This window comes from Rousettus aegyptiacus, unplaced genomic scaffold (genome assembly GCF_014176215.1).
Source record: "Rousettus aegyptiacus isolate mRouAeg1 unplaced genomic scaffold, mRouAeg1.p scaffold_m13_p_15, whole genome shotgun sequence".
Classification (NCBI taxonomy): domain Eukaryota; kingdom Metazoa; phylum Chordata; class Mammalia; order Chiroptera; family Pteropodidae; genus Rousettus; species Rousettus aegyptiacus.
Window position 1 is genome coordinate 1,472,521 of NW_023416290.1, and position 20,445 is coordinate 1,492,965.

The 20,445-nt window shown below is 55.9% G+C and overlaps 1 protein-coding gene across 1 annotated transcript; it reads right to left on the reverse strand.

The window, feature by feature from the left end:
• Positions 1 to 6,635: 6,635 nt before the first annotated feature.
• Positions 6,636 to 18,606, reverse strand: LOC107514917 (carbonic anhydrase 13). Its single transcript, XM_016153138.2, has 7 exons — positions 18,513 to 18,606; positions 15,944 to 16,141; positions 15,185 to 15,303; positions 13,032 to 13,127; positions 12,000 to 12,062; positions 11,321 to 11,476; positions 6,636 to 7,166 (listed from the first exon to the last, which is right to left on the reverse strand). Exons 1-7 carry the CDS (start codon positions 18,547 to 18,549, stop codon positions 7,047 to 7,049), a joined length of 789 nt encoding a protein of 262 aa, XP_016008624.1. The 5' UTR covers positions 18,550 to 18,606; the 3' UTR covers positions 6,636 to 7,046.
• Positions 18,607 to 20,445: the final 1,839 nt, after the last annotated feature.

Here is a 20,445-nt window from a genome sequence, read left to right on the forward strand (position 1 = left end):
GCATGTGGCAGCTAACGGAACACCGGAAGGCTTATGATTTACCACAGAGGGTGTTAGAAACAAGCTTGTGCTGGCGAAATTAGTGATACCAAGAGTACTAACTGGGGAGAATTCGCTCTTGCACAAACAGGACGCGTGAGTAGGCACATCCCTCACGTGTGCGCCATTGCAGCAGTGTGTAAGCGTGTAAGTCTAGGCCCCGCTGGACCCGGCGGCTGCCCCGGCAACAAAGGTCACCGGTCCTGATGCCATCGGAGCCTGTTTGGAGCGAGTCCTTCATGAAAGGCGCCGCTGGGGGCCCCTCACCTGCAGCCGGGCTTCCTGAAACATCACATGACTGCTCTGTGCCCGTCTGCCAATAACGAGTGCACAGCTGGGGAGTCTGGCCAAACTGGGGCTCAGTGTGCTTTCACCGAGACATGTCTTTTGGCAATTAGATTGTGGAGGTAGAGTCACACAGCCCGCAGGCGTGTCAAACAGGGTGCCAGCCAGTACTTACAGAGAGAGCTTGGTAATCGTCAGCCACCCAAATTGGCTTAGGTCGTTTCACAGAAGGATGGGGTGATACACACACCTGTGCATTTTAATTCACGCACACATGTGACTTTCAGGCAGGTGCCCTGCAGACCAGGCCCTACGACACACATTCAGTTGCGAATGTGTTTCACAGAGCTAGTCTTTGATAAGAGAGTTTGAGAGCTAACACAATTATTAGGGAGGTCAGCAGGAACTTTTGAAAAATCTTTAGATAACTTTGGGGTAGCTGGTCCCCAAAAAAAGTTTGCACAAAAGATGTTATGGCAACGTAACTAATATGACCGACCGTCACCTCCCGTGGTGTTTACACTTGAGAACTTATCTCCCTTCTTAGTCCCATGCAGGATTCGGTTTAGTCTGTGGCCAGTCGATTTCCGTTACGCAATCGTTTGACTTTCTGGCCACGTGCAATCACTTGAACTACTTTATTCTATTTAATCATGTATTTACTTGAGAGTTAAACATCAAGCTGCTTTCTGAGGGCAGAGGAGGTCGAGGTTGGTCATTTATATTCGCACAGTATTTTTTTTTTATGGTTTGCAAAGCATCGTGTGCGTCATTGTTTTTTACATGAGAAATATTGCTTAATAATGTCGTCTCACAGACGGGCGTATCGATTCCCTCGAACTGCTATGGGAGATAAGATAGAAATCATGTTTTGCCCAGGTTTGAAAATAAAAGTGGGAATGGTACCATTGAGCATTCAGCTAGTAGAAGAGGTCCCTAACCATCGCTTTAAAATTCACGAGCCTGTGTTCCCAGGGTTTCATCCTCTTTCCCACCATCGATTTCTGTGAGCATGATAGTCAACTAGATATATTTAAAATTTAATGCTCCCAAGAACATGAAATCGTAAGAAACTGCGAATGCCTCTGTGTGGTGCGTTAAAATAGCTACCTATGTAGAGGTGACTTGGTTGTTAACGACAACAACAAAAAAGCTCATTAATGGGTTAAAAATTGCCTTCGGAAATAGAAATGAAATGTTTCCAGACAGAAAACGTAAGGTTGAAAGTCTTTCTTGAATTACAGTAACAAAAGCCGTAAGAGTTAGGATTTTTGGAATTCGCAGGTCAAGAAGTTCAAACCACCTTTCAAGAGTTAAGTTTTGACACTTATCGAGTGTCATAAAATTTGACACTTGTGAAGACCGACTTTCTCACTCTGCCAGGAATGAGTGACAGGCGCAGGTGGGCCGCCTCATCCCTCCCCTGAATAGAACCGCGATGGGAAAGGCTCTCGTCCCTCAGTGCCAAATGCGAGCATGAGTTCACCCCCGCCCCCCAGCTCATTCCCACATCAGATGCCACAGGGCCCGGTTCAGGCCAGCGCATCTGGGCGCACGCCGGCCCTGGTGGGCATCCTGCCCCCCTCCCCCCCAGGTCTCTATGCAAGTACAACCGTCAGAGAGTTAAAAATGACTTGAATTGTTCCCTCTACAAGAATCTATCGGGCACTGGTGTATTTCCTGCATGTGGCAAGCCCGCGACCGCCGATTAAGACGGCCTGTTAGGGACGGCCGTGTGACTTAACAGAGACGAGGCGCACTCACCGGCTTTGGAGCTCGCTGGCGATGGGTCCAGATCCTGGTCCATCAGCTTGAATTCTCCGGGCCTCGGTTACTCCGCTTCAAAAGTGGGGCGAGACTAACCCAACTCCCAGGTCTGCGGTGAGCACCGACTTAGGTCTTTATTTTAAAGGCCGACAGATGGAAACGACTCCGCGAGCAGCAGTTTATTTCTCGCCTCCGCCTACCCCCTAGTATGACGCACCGTGAAAGGGTGTCCTTCATAATAACAACAGTAAATCCTGTAGCATTCTCCGAACTTCAGTTTAAGTTGTTGTTGCAAGAATTTTATTATTGTGGAGGAAGAGATAAAATTGTGGGGGGTAGAGCTGGGGCCCACACCACTGCGGGGTGGGGGGCGGGTGGCTGGAGCTGGGGATCGCGCGGATGCAGAAGGGAGCCCTGGAGCTGTGGGTGACACGGCCGCACGGGGGCGCCCCGGCGCCGGGGACGACAGCGCCGCAGAGGGGGCGCCCGCAGCGGAAGCCGAGCTCAGGACTCAGCACGCGGCCGCCGCCTGGCTCTGTGCGGGGCGCATGCGCGCTGCGGACTCCCGCGCCGCAGGCCGCCAAGGCCCGCGGTCCGCTCTCGCGTCCGCTCTCGGATCAGTCCCCACGCCCGGCCTTACGCGTCCGCAGACCCTCGCGAGGTGGCGCGGAGGTGGCGCAGGGCAGCCAGGGGGCACCGCGGGCCAAACGCCGCGCGGCTCTCTCGGTTTTGCATATAAACGGAGGTAACACGTGGGACGCGCCAGTCCAGTAGCAGCTGCGCCCACGCGGGTTTCAAGAATCGGGACTCATTTTATTTTTATAAAAATACTTAAGATAACTTACTAGGCAATAAGTAAACAATAATAATGTTTTACGTTATTTATGAATCGCTGACAGTTGGACATTTGACCTACTGTCAACATTTTTACGGCGGGCAATTTCGAGTTAACCGCCTAGCACGCCACGCACTCGAAGCCTTGCACGCTGCCTGCACGTTCCTCCCGGCGTGGATCTGATGACACGGTAGGCGTATTCTCATGCTTTCGGGGTGCCATTTCCTCTGAAGAGCAGACTGGTGTCATAGCCAACAGTGAGGGGCCGGTCACCTCTGCTCGGCAACCACCAACCGAATGTGGGCTCTAAGGTTTGATGAAGAGCCTCTCCTCGGGGAAAAGAGGAGGCTTGAGCTGCATTTTGGGGGAGACGTTACCTGCCCCGAGCCTCACAGACCCCGCGGCACCCACGCCGCCCCTGCCAGCCGAGGGGTGGCAGGCGGCTGGGGAGGTGTGTTCCCACGCTCACCCGGGGGCCAGGAGCCACCTGCCCGTCCTCGGGGGCGCGGGGCGCGGTCGGCCGTCCTTGAGCGGGAGCGAAGCAGCCAGGCGCGGGCTTCCCGCCGACGCCGACGCCTCGCGTCGCAGAGACGACACCGCTGCGCCCCCGCGTGGCCTACAACAGGGCGCAGCTGCCCCGGCCGCGCCCCCGTCACCGTTAGCTCCGTGAGCACGCCCGCGTGTCCCCCACTCGTGTCTGCACGCCTTCACCAGGCACGTGCCTCCTCCCACACGCCTTTCCTGCCCTCTCGGGTGTATCACGCTCGTTTCCCTGCCGCGCAAATCCCTCCACCGGCACGTTGTCTGCTGCAGTGCCCCGAGGACGGCCCCCGCCATCCCGGGGGCCCAGGGGCCCGTTCCCCTGCCCGGGTCCCCGTGACCCTGGCGAGGGTCCCGCGCCCAACGTCCGGCTTGACACGCAGCCCGCGGCCCTGGAAAGCCGCGCGGCCCCCCACACGCCGGTCCGCGCCGCCGTTCCGAGCTGGTGGCCGTTTTGTCTGGCGCTCGCTGTTAGCTTCGGGTTTGGGGGGCAAACGGGACTGTGCTGGGGTTGCCCCTGGCCGTGAGCGGCCTGGGACCGGCGGCTGGGCCACGCCGCTTAGAGTGCATGTGAATGCCCGCGCCCACGGGGCCTAAATAAGCTCCAGGAAATTCAGGGCAAGCGAACGATGGAAAGGGGGGAAGGAGTGCACGTACAGAGATGCTCCCGTTACAGTGCAGCGAGGGCAAAGCGGCGCTCAGACCAGGCGCCGCGCCCCGCCGGAAGCGGTCCCCTCTCCGCCAGCGCCACCTGGTGGCCAACGGGAGAACAGCGCCCGGCCGCCTCCCGCCCGCCGCCTGCCCTTTCCGCCATAGGGAGATTATGCTCTCATTTTCCTTCTTAAAGTTTCTTTTAATTCCTGTTAACATACTCTTTTGCCGCACAGTCTCCCTTTTACATGCTGACCATCTGCTGCGGGAACGTCCTTCCCCTCGCCCTCCTTGACCTCTCTTGTGCTTCCTTTCTCTTCGGGAGTGGGGCGCCCTGGCAGGACCCCTGGGGAAGAGACGGTCCCAGGCCAAGGAACCACCTCCGTTTGGAGATGCCGCACCCGTTAGTCGTGAGGAGGGCGTTCCAGGGAGTCCGCAACCTGACAGTAAGCCACACCTTTTGAACACTGCGGGCTGTTTCCACACTGGAAACAGACGAGGGACCGGACAGGCACGCGGTCTCCGCGCGAAGCCCCGGTGCCAGGGCCCGCGCATCGCAGAGGGCGCCGCAGCGGCCGCCAGGGGCCCGGGAGGCGGCGGGGCCTCCCGCCGAGAGCGCGTGAGCTCCGTGAGGGGGCGTGGGGCTCCCCGCCGTCCGTGCTGCTCTCGCCGCCATGCGCAACCCCCGGGGAACACGGGGCGCACCCAGACCGAGGGGCACCGAAAGCCCCGGCCCATCGTCTCCGCAAGGGCAGGACGGCCAGAAACCGCAGCCCGAGGGGCGGCGCCCGCACGCGGAGCCTGGTGGCTGAGCATGGTGGCCGAGCCTGGTGGCCGAGCGCGGGGCCCTGTCGAGGGAGCTGGCGGCGTCCGGATGCCCCTCTGGCTGCTGCTTCAGCCGCCTCACGGTCACAGGGTCATGTCCTGGCTCACGGGGCAGACACCGGAGCCTGCTGCAGCCGTCAGCAGCGTGGGCTCAGTAACCCAGGACCAACGTGGCTTTTGCTGCGTTTGCAATTATTCTGCGAGTCTGAAATGATTTTCCAAAAGGAGGTGTAGAAATGGCATCTCACTCTGTCATGCATGTGAAATCCCTGATGTAGTTCAAAACGTGTCTCACTTTCTATATTGTGGTTGAATCTGGTTTAAATGAAAATCCCAAATGGTTAACCCACACTCAGACCTTTGCCTCTGAGAGAGAAATTAGCAACCTTCAAGGACATCACTCAGAGTTACAAAGTCCAATTTGTAGCCTGGAGCCGATCCAGGCTGGATAGGAAGCCACAAGATACAAAGTGGCCACATGGTACTTAGCATCCTGGTCCCACACACCCCCCGGGAAGCCGCTGCCTTCTCCCGGTGTGAACCAGACCTCGTCCTCCAGCCGGGAGACCTCCCGGCGGGTCTTTGCAAACGAAAGGACAGGCGATACTTGCGGTTACACAAGCAGCGTTAATAAGTGTTCTTTTAAGAAGGACCGGTTTTCAAGGGATCACTTACATTTTACTTGTTAGGTTAACTTATAGTGCATTCGATCACAGGCAACAGGACGATTGCCAAAGACAAAACTAAAAAAAAATACTCCGCTCAGTACACATTTGGCAGGCGCCCTTCTCCTGCATGGCCTCAGGCTGGACTCAGGGGAAACAAACCCACCAGAAAAGAGGACGCTTCAGTGCATCTTATGCAACTGCACAGACCATCACACGATTTCCTGTCAAGTTGGCGATCCCAGGATCGTTTCCAGTTATTAAAATCTACATCTGGAGGAAGAGAGGTGTCTGAAACAGATCCTCGAACCCAAGGAAACTCAGTTAAACGTCCCTCGGAAAGGGGCAGACGTGTGGCATGTGGTTGTGTCTTGAGGTGGTAGCTAGGTTAGTGTTTGGTGTCACACCTGTACCAGAAAGCGCAACAGGACCCCCGTCCCACCCTCCTTCCCCCACATGAACCCCAGGACGCCAGAGCGACAGGCTCATGCGGGTCTCCAGAGCCAGCTCGCGACACTGCTCGAGAGGTCGCGGCACATGCGTGGGGGAGATGGGCTTTGGCTCGAGGATGGCCGGAAGGGTTCGTGGATGGCTCGCACCTTCGTCCGAGGCTCCGGTGGTTGTTTCCACCAGGTGACGGGACAGCGACCTGCCGGGACCGAGCCCGGCTCAGTGGCCAGCACACGGGACCAAAGCGGCAGCCAGCATGGCGTCCGGGGCGGCGGTGCCCGCAGGGCTCCGTGTGGTCCGTTAGTTCCGAGCCAGGTTAACGCCGTCGGATGGTGAGCGCCCGGCCCGCCAGCGCCGCCTGTTTCATCTGTAGCGTCTCGGTGACTGGGGTCCGTGGCATGACCCACCAAGGCTTCCGCAGGTCCCGAGGGAGTGCCCGCCAAACCGTGGGGCTGTTTCTGAGCCGCGGGAAGACACAGTGACTGGCTGTCCCCCGCCCCCGACACACACACGCACATGCTGTTCAGTCATTAAAGGCACCGTGCAAATCAGCAATGCAATCCAAACAAAAACTCACATCGGAAAAAAAACATCAACTTTTTATGAACTGCAGTGGTAGCAAGACAGGAAGCAGAAGCAGGTGCCCAGAAAGCGGGCCGCGGTTCTGCGGTTCTGGGCACGGGTTTCCCCTGGCGCCGCGGAGAGACGTGGTGAGCCCGAGGCCTGCGCCTCGCCCGCCGTGCAGCCGCGGATGCACCCGGTGGGTGTCAGTGTGTGTCGGCCGGGCTCTGTCACCTGGACCCCGTGACTACGAACCCGAGACGGACGAGGCCCTCTGATCCGGGGTCTGGTTTTCTTCACGGTGCCGAAGCCACCAGCAACCCGGGCCCGTCCGCTAGGCTTCTAGGAGGGTCGCCGGGGTTCGTGTGCACGGCTTGCTTGGCTGTCTCCCTGCAGACGTGAGTGGGGCGGCCCGCCGGGGACGACCGTCAGCGGAACGAGGCCCTGACCTCCCGGCCCCTCAGCGGCTGCGGCGGGCGGTGGTTGCTCAGCAGGAAGGCGGCGGCCTCGCCCTCCGCCGTGCACAGCAGGGAGCGGAAGGCGGCCAGCTGCGGGGAGAGGACGGGCCTCAGTCCGCGCGCGGCACACGCGTCGGGGTGGGGGGGCTCACGCGGGCCACGTCTGGGCATCAGGGGCCGTCCCCTACGAAGGCAGAGGGTGCAGGGCAAAGGGACACCGGCTCTGGGAGCGAGGTCCCATCCCCGGCTCTGTCCCTGGCTCTGTCACGGCCAGCGTGTGACCTCCAGTCCCCAGTCTTCAGTTTCCTCAGCGGGGAGGGGGAGTGGTGGGCTAGCTCCCCTCGGCAGGGGTCTTCCTGCCTTGGGAACCACTCCAAACACTTACAAGCACCCCAATACGGCGGGGCCCCGATGCTCACGGGAACCAGGGCGTCTCCACGGCATCTCCACACTTCCGAGTATTGTTTTCCTGTAGCTAGAACTTTCTTGTTTCTGCCATATTGTGCCTTGCAGACAACTACGGCAAAAGCCTGAGGTCCTTCGACCTCTGATAATGTTCAAATACAATTTAAGGCGTATAGATAAATCTCTGCACAAGTTATTCAACAGACGAAGAATCAAGAAAATGAAGCACATCCTCAAAGAAAGAGAACATCAACAGACTCAGACACAAGGCGAACCAAATTTGGAAGTTACAGGCTTTTAAAGTAGCTCTAACTACCGGGGATCGCGCGAAGTTAAACAGGGCACCTTCAAGGCACGAGAAACCTCTGCAGAGTAGCTGAAAGTCTCAGTAAAGAAACAGAAAGAACAAATGCCTAGCTATTGCCACGAGATATGAAAGGACGTGTCCACCCAGAGGCGCGCCTGTTGGTTATCCCTAGCATCCGAATATGGACAGCTGTCTTCCTAATAGCTCAAAACTAGAAGCAACCCAGATACCCTAGGTACCAAATGGTAAATGGATTCTTTTAAATAGCAGCATATCGGTACCACACAGTATTACTTAGTAACAAATATAAATCAGATGGCTGAGCCTTAAAAACAGGACGCTGAGCAGAAGAAGTCAGATGCGGAAGCCCACATACTGTACAATTCCATTTAAATCAAGTCCCGGGCAAGGCAAACGTCCAGTGACTGCATCGCAGAGGTCGCCCGAGGCCGTGGGTAAGGAAGGACATAGAATGCAAAACAGCACAAAGGACCCCTCTCGGCCAGGGGTCTAGTCCCTGCGTTGATTCTAGGGGTGGTGGTTTGCTTCCCCCCATGCTGCACTGTAATCCGCAGTAACCCAGATCATCTGCACACCAACATTCAGGAATTTTGTTGTATGCAAACGATTCCGTAACAAAAGAGGAAAGGAAAGTTTTCAAAGGAGGATAGAACTGCAGCCAAGTATTCTGCACATTGAATTCCAGAAGACGAGCGAGCCAGGATAAGCCAGATAGACTTGGCGAGAAAAGCCAGCCTTTCAAAGAAAATGACAGCTCTGTCGTCCAAAGCCTCAGAAAACGGTCTATCTGTCCACTGGCCTGGAAGTTAAATCAAGCGTTTCAGTAAGCGACTCTGGGGAGAAAAGTGGACTCGAAAAAGAAAAAAGAGAACGAAAACCATCTGACTTGCCCTTGAGGTCCAACAGTGACTTGGCAAGAAACAGCGGTTGCAAAAAAACTGGCACCGACTTACTAAAAAGAGGACTGAATCTTTGCGGCAAGTGACATTACATGGCTGGGTCGGAAAATGAATAATAAGAACGTTTCCCAGCGACTTCGAAAACAAAGAGCTGCCAAAACCGAGATTAAAAACGATCGTTCGGAAAGTGACTCTCACGGCAGTGGCAAACACACAAAAGACATGTTCGCGTCGCGTCACACGAGAGCCAGGCGACCGGACGATTTTATCGGCCCTCCCACGATTTGGATTTTTAGAAGAAACTAAGCTCACGGCAGCTTCGGACTTACAGGATCATCGCACACCCCGCACCCGGCTTCCTCTGTTATTGACCTTTACGTCATTAGCGTGATGCATTTTTCGCAAGTGATGAACCAGTGAACGAGGCGTCATGTAACCAAAGTCCATTCCCTACCCGGGCTCCCTTTGTTCCTCGGCCCGCGACCTTCTCTGCTCCGGCTGGGACCTGCCCCAGGCAGGCGGGGCCACACCTGCCAGTCCCTTCTCCTTGCGCGTTTCTCAGTGACGCCCGTTTCCCTCGCTGACCCTGTCCACGGTCCCCTCGAGAGTTTCCAGGGGTGCTGAGCAGGCCCCTCCCGCCCTCCATGGGGCTTTGTCTGGTGTTTTTCTCACGGTTAGACTGGGGTTGGACTTGAAAAATATCTTTTGCTTCGTTCTTTAACTCTTAAAATCTCCGTAATATCACATAATAATAATTTGGATTTTTAACTCAGATAATCATTTCGATGTGGTTAAAAATGGAAGCGTCGGAAAGCGCTCCCGCTACGGTAGGTTTAAGTGAGTGGTTCACAGTGAATTATCCATCACCTGCTGCTCTAAAGTACAGCTGCTGTGTTATATGCGCGCCTGTACAGAATAAAGCACATTAGGAGTTAATATTAAGAGAGCCTCAGATAGAGCCTCGGACGAGCTGCGGAGGTGAGCGCACAGCGGGGAGTCATGATTCCTAAGGTCACAGGGACTTACTTCTGACTAAGTTAACCTCATGCATTTTAGGGAACTAACATACATGTTGATATATTTTCATCCAAATCACGGGGGGATTTTTAAAAAGTTATTTCCCAGGTGGCTTTAAGGACATCCCTGAACTCCGAGGGGAGCCACGGCGCATCGTTACCGCCTTGATGTTGTAACGCTCACCGTTACCCCACTGTTCAGATTCGCCATCTACTGTGAACGCCAGCACCTCGGCACGTGGAGAGGAGCGAACGGGCCCCACTCATGAGGCCACCGACTCGGTGACAGGTCACTGCTCTCATGACGCAACACGCCTTCTTGCTGACGGGAAGAAAGCATTCGCAGGAGCTTCCGTGCCCGTCGAGCTCTGGGTTTTCATCCAGACCTTTACAACATTTTTAATGATTTGGCTGTCGTCCTGAAGACAAGACCGGCAGCAGTTGCAGGGGTTGTGCCTAGCAAGGGAGTTCCCTGACGGGACCTTGGTAGACGCGACCTTGGTCAAGGTGAACCAGCTCCAGTCTTGGGGGTGGGGTGAGGGGGAAGACAAACTCCTGGGCTGGTGGGCCGGCCAGGAACAGAAGTGCTTTATCAGGGGCAACAATTACTAGACTATGTTCTCGCTAAGATTTTGCAACGCGTAACTCAACCAGGAAAACAGAACACGACCCGCTACGCACAGAAGCCCGAACACACGGCTCCACCTGTCAGCAGCGTCAGGGGCCACGGCCCTGTGCCGAGCCCTGGCAGAGTCGTCCTGAGCTGCAGACGGCCTGGCCTGCCAGGGGTCTCTAATCACGCTTCGGAAAAATGAGTGGGGACACATCTTCCCAAGAAGAGCACAGGCCGCTCAGGAAAAGCGCGAGGCCCTCAGGCGGCCCCACAGAATCGTCAACAGACGCCGGCAGAGGACAGAGACGCCATCGCCTCGGCAGGCATGGGTCTCTTGGGGCCGCATCTACGGCCGGGGTCACTGCCCGCTTTCTGAGAGTGAAATCTATGCAGGGGCAGGCCGAGGGACCGAGGTCAGAGGGAAGAACGCCCCCTTGTAGGGCCCCCCACCTCCCGTTGCTCCCGTTTCTATCCCAGCCCGTTCGTATCCCAGACAGAACAAAACGGGAGTCAACGGCGACGGCTCGAGAGGGGCACCACGGGCGTGTCGGGGTCTGCAGCCCCCTCGGAGACCGAGGAAACGGTCCCGTCACAGGGCCAGAGAGAGAGCTCCTCCCGCTCCCCCACACTTCCCTTCGTGAAGGGAGGAACAGGCCTCATGACACGGCAGAACCCACGCGACCGGTGGCTTCGTTGGCTTGTTCGTTTTTAGAGACTCAGTCCTCCCCCGACTGTCTGTAAATCGCCCATTCTCACTTCTGAAATCTGTGACCAGGACCCCCACTTTCTCCCTTGTCCCAAAACATCATATATATTCGCAGCGTGGCCTCCCTGTCTTTGGAATGTTCATGCTTTTGTGAATTCCCTATGCACAGTGTAAAACATCTGGTTTTCTCCTGCTAAAAATAAACAAACATAAAAAATAAAAAAGATCCCGCCGTTCCCGCCAACGAATCAGGTTCAGCCTGGACATAGTCACGCACCTGTTGAGAGCTGATATTTATGGGCTGTTTTAAAACGATCCACGTGACGCTCTCAAGGAGAGGGGGGACCGTGAGGGAGCCCGGATACGTCCAGTAATCCCGCGATGGGGGAAGCAGAGATAATGGGTCGAAATTCGTGAATCGCGTTTGTTTGCCCTGGGAGAGAAAAGAGAGTGACACAGATTACAACGGAAAAGTCCTATGCGGACTTCAAAAAAAAAAAAGAAAGAAAGAAAATACACCCAATGAAACATAGTTTCACTGGAACTTATTCATTCGTGGAATTACTCAGTATCTGCCTTGTGTGCCTTAAAAAATGGATCTGCCTTCATCTGAACATTTTAGAGGAAGTAGGCCATCACTTGGATTTAAGAAGCGCTAGATTCATTTTCGCATAAGCGGCCATTAAAATGTGTTGCATGAAGGCTTATTCTGCTAAACTCCAATAACAGGCACTAATTGTGCATGCGTAGGCTGATTAGTGATGACGGTAGGTGATTCAGACACCTCCGTAATTTTCAGGAGGTAAGCGGAAACGGGTGAGCTGGTCAAGGACGTCGCAACCTGCGTCAGAGAAGGCAGCACGTGCTGGTCTGGAGTCTGCCTTCTCGAAGGGGCATGAGAGCTCGGGAGACAGCAAGGCATGCATCAGCCATCGGCCCTCAGGGACTGGTTTTACCTTTTCTTTAATGGAGTCCAAAATGTCAGTAATTTTTTGCAGCTGGGGATTAAGTTCGCCAATCTGAAAACACGAAATGTCAAAAGAAATGGTTACTGTATCAGATTGTGTCTGAATCACTCCCTTTCAGTCATTACTTTTAAATTCTTAAACAAAACAAAACAAAAGAAAACAAAACAAAAACAAAAACCCTGAGCCAGCCCCAGAATAAACAGTGGTTGTTTTAGAATGAAACTCTCTTTCACGTCTGGCCTCATCACACCTGAAGAATCTGAACACGATAGCAGGGCTCCTTGGCCGAACTGTAAATCTGGTCCCCAAACGAGCAGCAACAGCTTCCCATTTCTGCAGCTTTATGAAGGTTTTAGCTACAAGTTAACTCAAGAGAAACCTTGCTTAGGACACTCTGTAAAAGCTGCACCATGGAACCAGGTGAGGCGTTTGGAGCCTTGACCCGAACTGACTATTGTGAGGAAGACGTCCCCCCCTTCCAGCCCAAGATGATTTGAGGTCCGCCTCAAGGCAGTCCGTGGCTGGAGAGTCCTTCAGAAAAACAGGTGTGCTGCTGTAAAGAAGGTGCCCCACCCACCCGCCCACTGGTGTGACAACAGCCATACCTGTCTGACTGTGCGCGCAAGACAAAAATAAATAAATAAATGATAGAACAAGAAAGGGTCAGTGCGTTTGGGACAACGGACCGCCGGGGGCCCAGGAGGTCGCCCTTCGCTCCGAACTGGTCACTGGGCTGAGCCCAGAATGAACGTTTTCCTCTCGGCGGCTCGGTTCCTTCCGCTGCTCCCACCGCCGCTGTTTGGGCAGCAGGAGGAAACCCCAGGACGCGGCTCCCGGGGTGCCCCGGGCCCCTCGCTGAGCCTGGGCCATGAAGACGCTTAACAGCCGTTTCAAAGGGAACACTTTAGACCTGGGACGAAGCGTTGCCGTAAAGACAGTGGGTCGCCCGTCCGTTCCCGGCGGAAGCGCTCTGGGCGACACGGCGATGCGTCACTTCATACGAAGCCCGCGGGTGCTCACCTGTAGGAACACGCCCAGGACGGCCAGCCCGTCGGGCGCGTGCGCCGCCTCCACGAAGCTGGGGTACTTGTCCGAATTCCAGTGGACCACGTGCAGCTGGAGGGAGGAACGCGACGCGACGCCGGCGTCATTGTCCAAAACAGTCTCGAAGCGGAGGAGCAAACGCAGCAGCGGCACAGGTGTGCGGGTGACGCGCGCGCGCGCGCACGTGCGACGCGCCGGTCACGAGAACCCGGACAGGAGCCGCCTCTTCGCTCCGGTCCGAAAACCAAAGCAGAGAGGGGAGGGCGCGCGCGTGGCCAGCCAGGGTGCGGTGACCGGCAGATGGGGCTCCCGCGGATGGGGCTCCCGCACACCCCGCCAGCTCCGCCCCGCCTGCCCCGCCTGCCCCGCCCGCCTCCGGCCACTGTTCCGGGCCACAGGGGTCCCCAACGGAAAGCTTGGAAGAGGCCGAGCTGGTGAGCCAGCCGGGGAGCCACGAAGCCCGAAATCGCTGGATGGCAAAGCCACCTCCGCTGGGCTCACAGAAGGACGGTGTCCCAGAGGGAGGGGAGGGGAGGGGGGCAGCTAAGCGGCTTCGCGGGGCTCCAGGTCACCGCACCTGCTCCCTCAGTGAGAGGTGACAGGACAGGCCCAGAAAGATGCGCAGCCACTCCCTCGGGGTATGGCCAGGCTGGGCAGAAAACCGGGGAGCGGTGGGCAGAGGCGAGCCCCAGCGTCAGCCGCGGCTGCAGATCAACCGCGGTCTGGAAACCCCGGGGAAACGAGGGCAAGAAAGCCCCGTGTGTGTGTGTGTTTTTCTTACTCGAGTCTTTCTGCCTCCCACACACCCGGCGTAACCAGCAGAACTGCTGTCGCCTGCGCAGGCATCTGCCTTTGCCCTGAAACTCGGAGGTGCAGCGAACCGGCATTTCCTGACCCGCGATGCGGCAGTGATTTCAGCCGAAGGTCCGGTTTCTGCGGCTGCCGCGGAAGCAGAGGTGACGAGCCTCCCCCATCGAAGGCGAGTCCTGGATACTACTGTTACCCGACTGGAAAGCCCGCCCCGGACACCCTCAGGACAGCTCACGTGCCGTCGTCTCAAAGAGGCGCCTCCGGCCCCTGGGCACTCACTCCATCCGACCATGGGCCTCGTCCAGCAGGGAACTTACCACGGCCCCGACATGTTTATTTTCTACCGCAAGCGCCCACCCAGGCCGCACCCCCACGTCCTCTCTGGGCAGCCGCGTCCCCGTCTCAGCCAGCGAGAGGCGAAGCCCCAGGGGCCGCGCCTCCCACCGGCCCCCAACCGCAGGGACATCTGCCCCTCGCCTAAGTCTATCCTCAGGGTGTGGCTTACATGACACTGAAAACGCAGAGCGACCTCTTCACTCCCCTGAGGCCGCAGCCGCCCACTGCACTTGCAATGAGGTCCGTGCCCCTCCCGGACCCCCTCGGGGAGGTCCGGCCCCCTGGCCTCTCCCACTGAGCCCTGGCGCCTATCCCCTCTGCTGGCCCCGCGGGACCACTGCTGTGCCTTCCCTCTGCCCGGGTCACCCCTCCTCCACAGGGAGGCGACCCCCGACCCGGCCCCAGTTCCCGCCAGCAGCCCCTGCGGAAGGAGGAGGAGGAGTTCCCAGAGAACCCGAGGAAGGAGCTCAGGGCCGCTCTCGGGCGCAACGCGTCCCGCTGGCCGGACACCTCCGGGCCTGCGGACGTGGAGGGGAGGAGTTCGGGGTGCCGGGAGGCACCCTGCTGTTTACTGCCACCCCTGCAGAAGGGGCTTCACACGATTTTCGTGTATACTCGTGTCTGAACCAAGTACACGCACAGTTGGGCCTAAAACAGAGATTTCTTTCTCACCGGGGTTTGGGAAACGCAACAGGTCTTACGGGCAGAGTTGGTGGTTTGGGCCTGAGTGGAAACCCACAGCAGCGGCTTCTGGCTGCGCGTCATCCCGTCTCCAAGCCCCCCGTTCGCTGGCCTTCATAACGGGGCGCAGCCCCCCGCCGCTCCGAGACGCAGCCGGGCCGCCCCGCGAGCCCCCAACGGGGCCATCAGCACGAACACCGTCGGAGGAAGCAGCTTCGCGCGGCCGGGCCTGAGTGCGCCGAGGTCAGGGGCGCCCGTGCCCCGGGCCTGCGGGCAGGGGGAGCGCCGGGCCGGGGGCTCACCTCCGCGGCGAAGCGCACGCCGTCCACCAGGTGCTCGGAGCCGTGGTCGTCGCAGGAGCCCCAGTGCAGGTGGCACTGTCGCAGCCTGTAGGTCCCAGCGAGCGGGCCGCCTCGCAGCACTAGACGGCAACAGAGCAAGGCGTCAGCAAGGGGTCCGCACGCTGCCCCAGAGGAATTAATTTTACAAGCTTATAACTTTTGCTAAAATCATGGCCTTACATAAATATGGGAAATTATTACTAAAGCTGAGCTTAATGAATAAGTCAAAACTTTCTTCCAATTAGGGGCTTTTAAATTTTAACCATCTTTATCATTAATAGAGCAAATACGGCATCATCCTAATATTAGACAAAAAAATTTTTAAAAATTTCAGAAGGCTTAAAATATGATTCCGTCTAATCTTTCTCATTTTATTTTTAAGCTTGATACCGCATATTAAATTGGATTGTAGGTACGCTTGAAGAAGGATTAAATGCTCATTTTAAGGAAATATCCTTTTCTATTTCATATAGTTTATTATGTATAAGTGATACTAAAGTTTGATTTGCTGGGTCCATTATTTATTGACAGCGTGAAAGACACTAACTATCCCATAAAGTAACCCCCCCCAAAAAAAAAAACCTTCATTATGAGTTTCAGCAAAGGACTATCAAAAATATTCAATGCATACAAACATCAGAGACTAGAAAGTGCCACTCGATCCTCCAAGCCCCTCACCCCATGCCAAGAAAAAAGAGAAAAAGTAGCAAGGAGACCAACCTGATCTGTCCTCCGTGTCATCGAAGTCGACGCTGAAGGAATGGCCAGTGTTGCTGATGATTTTGGCCGAGTGCGGGTCGTACTGGATGCTAAGAGGCTGGAGGGAAGCGTCGTACTTTGCTTCCTCAGTTTTAATCTCAATCGGAGACTGCCGATCCCCGTCGGCAATAGGGAAAAATTCTTTCCAGCGAACGGGACCTGGAATGCATGGGCCCAAAAGGAAAGGACTGAAGTTACTTCACCCAACAAATACTCGCGGAGCGCAGCGGACTGTGCTTGAGATGGAAGAGAAACCAACGATGAATGAGATTAACGACAACGAGTACTTTCGAAAGACAAGATTTAGAATGGAATGTCAGGAAATGCAAACGTATCGCAATTTTCAACAGCTTCACGCTCTAAATCTAATGCCCCTTTTTACCCTTCATTTCTGCCTAGGAGAAAGCATACATTTCTTCCTTCGCATAGGCCGAGGTACAAAAACTCACAGCCTGGAGACCTAACCACGCACACACTTCAGAGTCATTCTGTGAATCTGACACTTTAGATTTCAAAGCACAAGCCCTTGCTTACCACTAGTTACAGAAAAAAGCAGTACATTTCCTTACTTATTAAATATTCTCATTTACCTTTCTAGTGCTCATTCTGTATACAAGCTAGTCCATTTTTTTTTATGTGAAAAAAGTTTTGTTTCACTGCCACCAAGGAGGAATTAACTTACAGAGAATCGGATTTCAAACATGAACGTGTCGCAACACGTAGTTGACTTTTTCCGATCAGGAACTGGTTTCACTCTTCTAATTCCTTTACACTCTTATTTCCAGGTCTTTCTAACCAGAACTATTTTTAAAAGCAGAGGCGAACCAAAGGAAGATATAAATGACACCACTTTACATCAAATACTCAATATTATATCTTAGAAATTGTGGTAGATCCAGTTCCCTGCTTCTTCAGAGCCCCCCCCCCACCTCTTTAAAATTTCCAAAACATCCAACTTTAAACCCATTTGAACTCAGTTCTTAAGTAGAGATACATGGCGTTCCACCGACTGGAGAACTTTTGACTCTCCATAGTGATACATAGTTTCAGTGATTGTCACGTTCCCTAAACCAAACCAAAAAACTATCATCAGTTCGCGGAAACAGTTCCACGAATTTTGTGAGGAGGCGGCCCCTCCAAGGCCTTTATCTGTCCACTCACTGCTTTCACCAGGATGCTAGCAACGGACTCAGCCCCTCAGGATACCACACTTCCAGCGGGCTTTTCTGCCAGCTGATCTGCTGGCAGGTGTGGTCCCCAGATTGTCACCGCCTCTCACAGCAGGGGATGGCCCCACAATTCTTTGTGGAACTATGAACTCACTCCTTGTCAATGGCTTTCCTAAGACGGGTTTTTTAAGTTCCTGAAGATGAGCTTCACTGTACCTTAACATGTTAAAGAGTCGTCGGTACTCATTGATCAAAAACACCTTTCTTCCTCACCATAGTGAGAGCACTACTGGCAAGCAGTAACTATTAATTAGCAATAATAAAAACTATTCCAGCAGAGAGGGAAAATTTTTTTAAGTTATCTATCATCCATATCTATCTTATTTTTTATATAACAGCATTGTTTTAAAAAGAAATTTATTTGGTGGGTCTCTTTCCCAAACATAAATTGGACTTTAGAAAATGTAAGACTATAATTACAGTCTCAGTGAAAAAGAAATCCACCTACACTATACCTTTCATTATAAAAATTCTAAATATCACCCACTGTCATTTTTAAACTGTCGAGTTAATCAAAATCTCAGAAGGCTATGATTAGAAACGAAACTTTCTTTGTGAAAGTAAACTTCCTGTAAAATCTGACTCCATGGTACTGTTCGATAATATACATGTTAATGCAAAAGCTATAGTTACCATTATCGCCTTTGTTCCCAGACTTAATTTTGACAGTGATTCACTATAGGACTCTCTTGGTGTCACTGCAATCAGTTCAAAATAACCAGCATTTGAAATAATCTGTTGAGCTTAATGTAAAAAAAAAAAAAAAAAAAAAAAAAAATGGTTTACTTTCAATAATTTAGAAAATACGAGAAGAACAGTTTGTATCGTATTACTGTTACTGTTGCTCCATCAATGAATACGTTTTGGCAACATGTAACTTCCAACCCCCTGGGCCAGCGCTCCGCGTTCGCGGGGACCAGAGGGGAAGGGGCGGGAGGCGGTGGAGACGAGCCCAGACCCAGCTCATTTTCCAGAAAGAATCTGAAGCGACAGTAGCCGTTGGCACAGTGCACCCCGCTGGGGGCACACGTCGCAGCGAGGAAGAGGCTCGCGGGGTCCCGGCTGCCGGGAAGGCGCCCCGCGCCTCCGGAGCTGAGTCCGAGTCAGGCAGATGTCGCGGATGGGTGTTCGAGGCTCTTCCACGACCAGACCCCGCCGAGCGAAGAGCGGGCTCGGAAGGCCGGAAGGGAGGCTGTCCCCAGCGCGGCGCCCCCGGCCGGCCCGGAACCGCGGAAAGCCCCCGGGGCGCTGCGGCGCGGGGACCCCGCTCCTGGCGCGGCGTCCGCGTGCGCCCCGCTCACCGTTGTGCTCGTCGTAGCCCCAGCTGAGCCGCGACATGGTCCAGGCGACGGGACGGGGTGGCGCGGCGACGGGACGGGGTGGCGCGGCGGCGGGCGGGAAGCGGCAGCGAGTGGCGGGGCGCGGCGGGGCGCGGCGGGGCGCGGCGGGGCGCGGCGGGGAGGGGTCGGGCGGCGGCGGGCGGGACGGGGCGGCACCGGCACGGCTCGCAGCCCGCGGGGCGCTCGCTGGCCTGCAGGGGGCGCGCACGGGGACCGCCCCGCGCTCTGACCCGCGAGGGACTCCGGGGGGCGGGGGAGCGCGCGGCGAGGACCGAAGGCGGACAGAAGTTCGGGGCTTCCCGCCCCGGACGGGGCCCCCCGGGAGGGCTGCCCCGGGCACTGGGGAGTCGCGGCCTGGGGGCCCGGCCGGGCGGGAGCCGGCGCTCGCGAACCCCGAGCCGGCCGGACGGCGGAGCGCGGGGGCCTGTTGCCCCTCACGGCCTCCTGCGCGCTCAGGAGGCGAACGAGGCTGCGGAGCAGCGGGCGACCGCCCGGGTCGCACGCGGCAGGCCCTGGGGGGCCCTCGCGCCCTGGTCCGGCTCGCTCTCTGTCACCCTCTGCAGGCGGCGGCCGGGAGAGAGGGGACCGGGCCTGGGCTCCGATCCTCCGGCCTCTGCCTGACGCCCGGGAGCTGGCGGCCTTGCGCGGACGGGCTCAGGGCCTTGGCGGCCCGTCCCGGAGGAGGGGGCGCGCTGGGCTCCGGTGACGCACGGAGACCCGTGTGACCCGCCAGGACCACGGTTACTGCCCCAGCTGCCGAAGGCTGTGAGCGGGTCAGTCAGCAATTTCACGGTGAGCTGTGCAGTGTTATTTACGAACAAACTAGAGCAAAGCGCTCATCGCGCACGAACCCCTAAAGGAGGGCGCGGTGGCTGTTTTTCCGGGTCCCCTGCCATCCACGGGGCTGCTGCAGGATGTGGTACCTGCGCGTCCCAGGGGTGCCTCTTGCGTAACCACTGCGTTGTTGGGGACCCCTAAATAAGGGTCAACTTGAACTCGTCTTCCCTAGATCTGACCTGAAAACCCCACAGTGCAGCCTGTGGCTCCCTGGGCTTCTGCAGTTCTCAACGCGCCGCGACTCCGCAGGGGCGCTGGGCCCAGCAAACGTCGGCTCCGGCGCGGCGCCCCCTCGTCCACCGCCTCTGGCACATTAGGGTTCCTTTACGCCGATATAATACGAGCCGAACTTTTAAAACTAAGATCTGGTCTACATTCACTTTCATCACAGAAGACAATGTACATACATATGTTTATATTTAAATGTCACATACAATACAAGACTGTTATCCAAAATATATTAAAACTCCGTAATAAGACAAGAACCTGGTGAGCATCAGTAACGGGAGTGAAAACTCCTGGGTGAAAGGTTATTGGGGGACAGGATACTCAGAGAGTTCAGGATTAAGAAATGATACGTAAAAACCAAACGCAATGCGTGCCCTTGGTTGGCTCCTCCCCTGGGGCGAAGCTGGGACGGGTGCTCCGAGTGGGTGCAAGGCCGATCCCGACGGTGCCGGCGGCCTCAGCGAACGCGCCTTGACCTTCGCAGCTGCGGGGCCGCGCTGGGAGGACCGGCGCCGGGGCCGTCCTCTGTGCCTGCCGCGGTCCGTCACCGCTGGGTCCCGCTGAAGGACGTCTGGCTGCTCACGGTGCCCGCGTTACAAATTTTCTTTACATTTTACACTTTTTCCGCCAAATTCTGGAGTGGCAATGAATCGCTTCACGTGCTAAGTTCTCCTTTTTGTGCGTTGCCTTCTTAACAAAGCGTCTCTGTCTCCAGGTTGCCAGCCACCAAGTGCGGACAAGGAAAAAATGATTGACACCTGACCAACGGTATGGAAGTCGTCACCGCGTCTCTGGTCAGCTGGACCCTGTGCTAGGAGCAGCACTTGTG

Excerpts from the sequence above, each read along its gene's own strand:
- LOC107514917 (XM_016153138.2), bottom strand. The coding sequence starts at position 18,549 with ATGTCGCGGCTCAGCTGGGGCTACGACGAGCACAACG. Across the intron at positions 15,304-15,943 it reads TGACACGGAGGACAGATCAG|TGCTGCGAGGCGGCCCGCTC; the intron begins GTTGGTCTCCTT and ends GTTGCCGTCTAG. Across the intron at positions 7,167-11,320 it reads TAAATATCAGCTCTCAACAG|CTGGCCGCCTTCCGCTCCCT; the intron begins GTGCGTGACTAT and ends CTCTCCCCGCAG.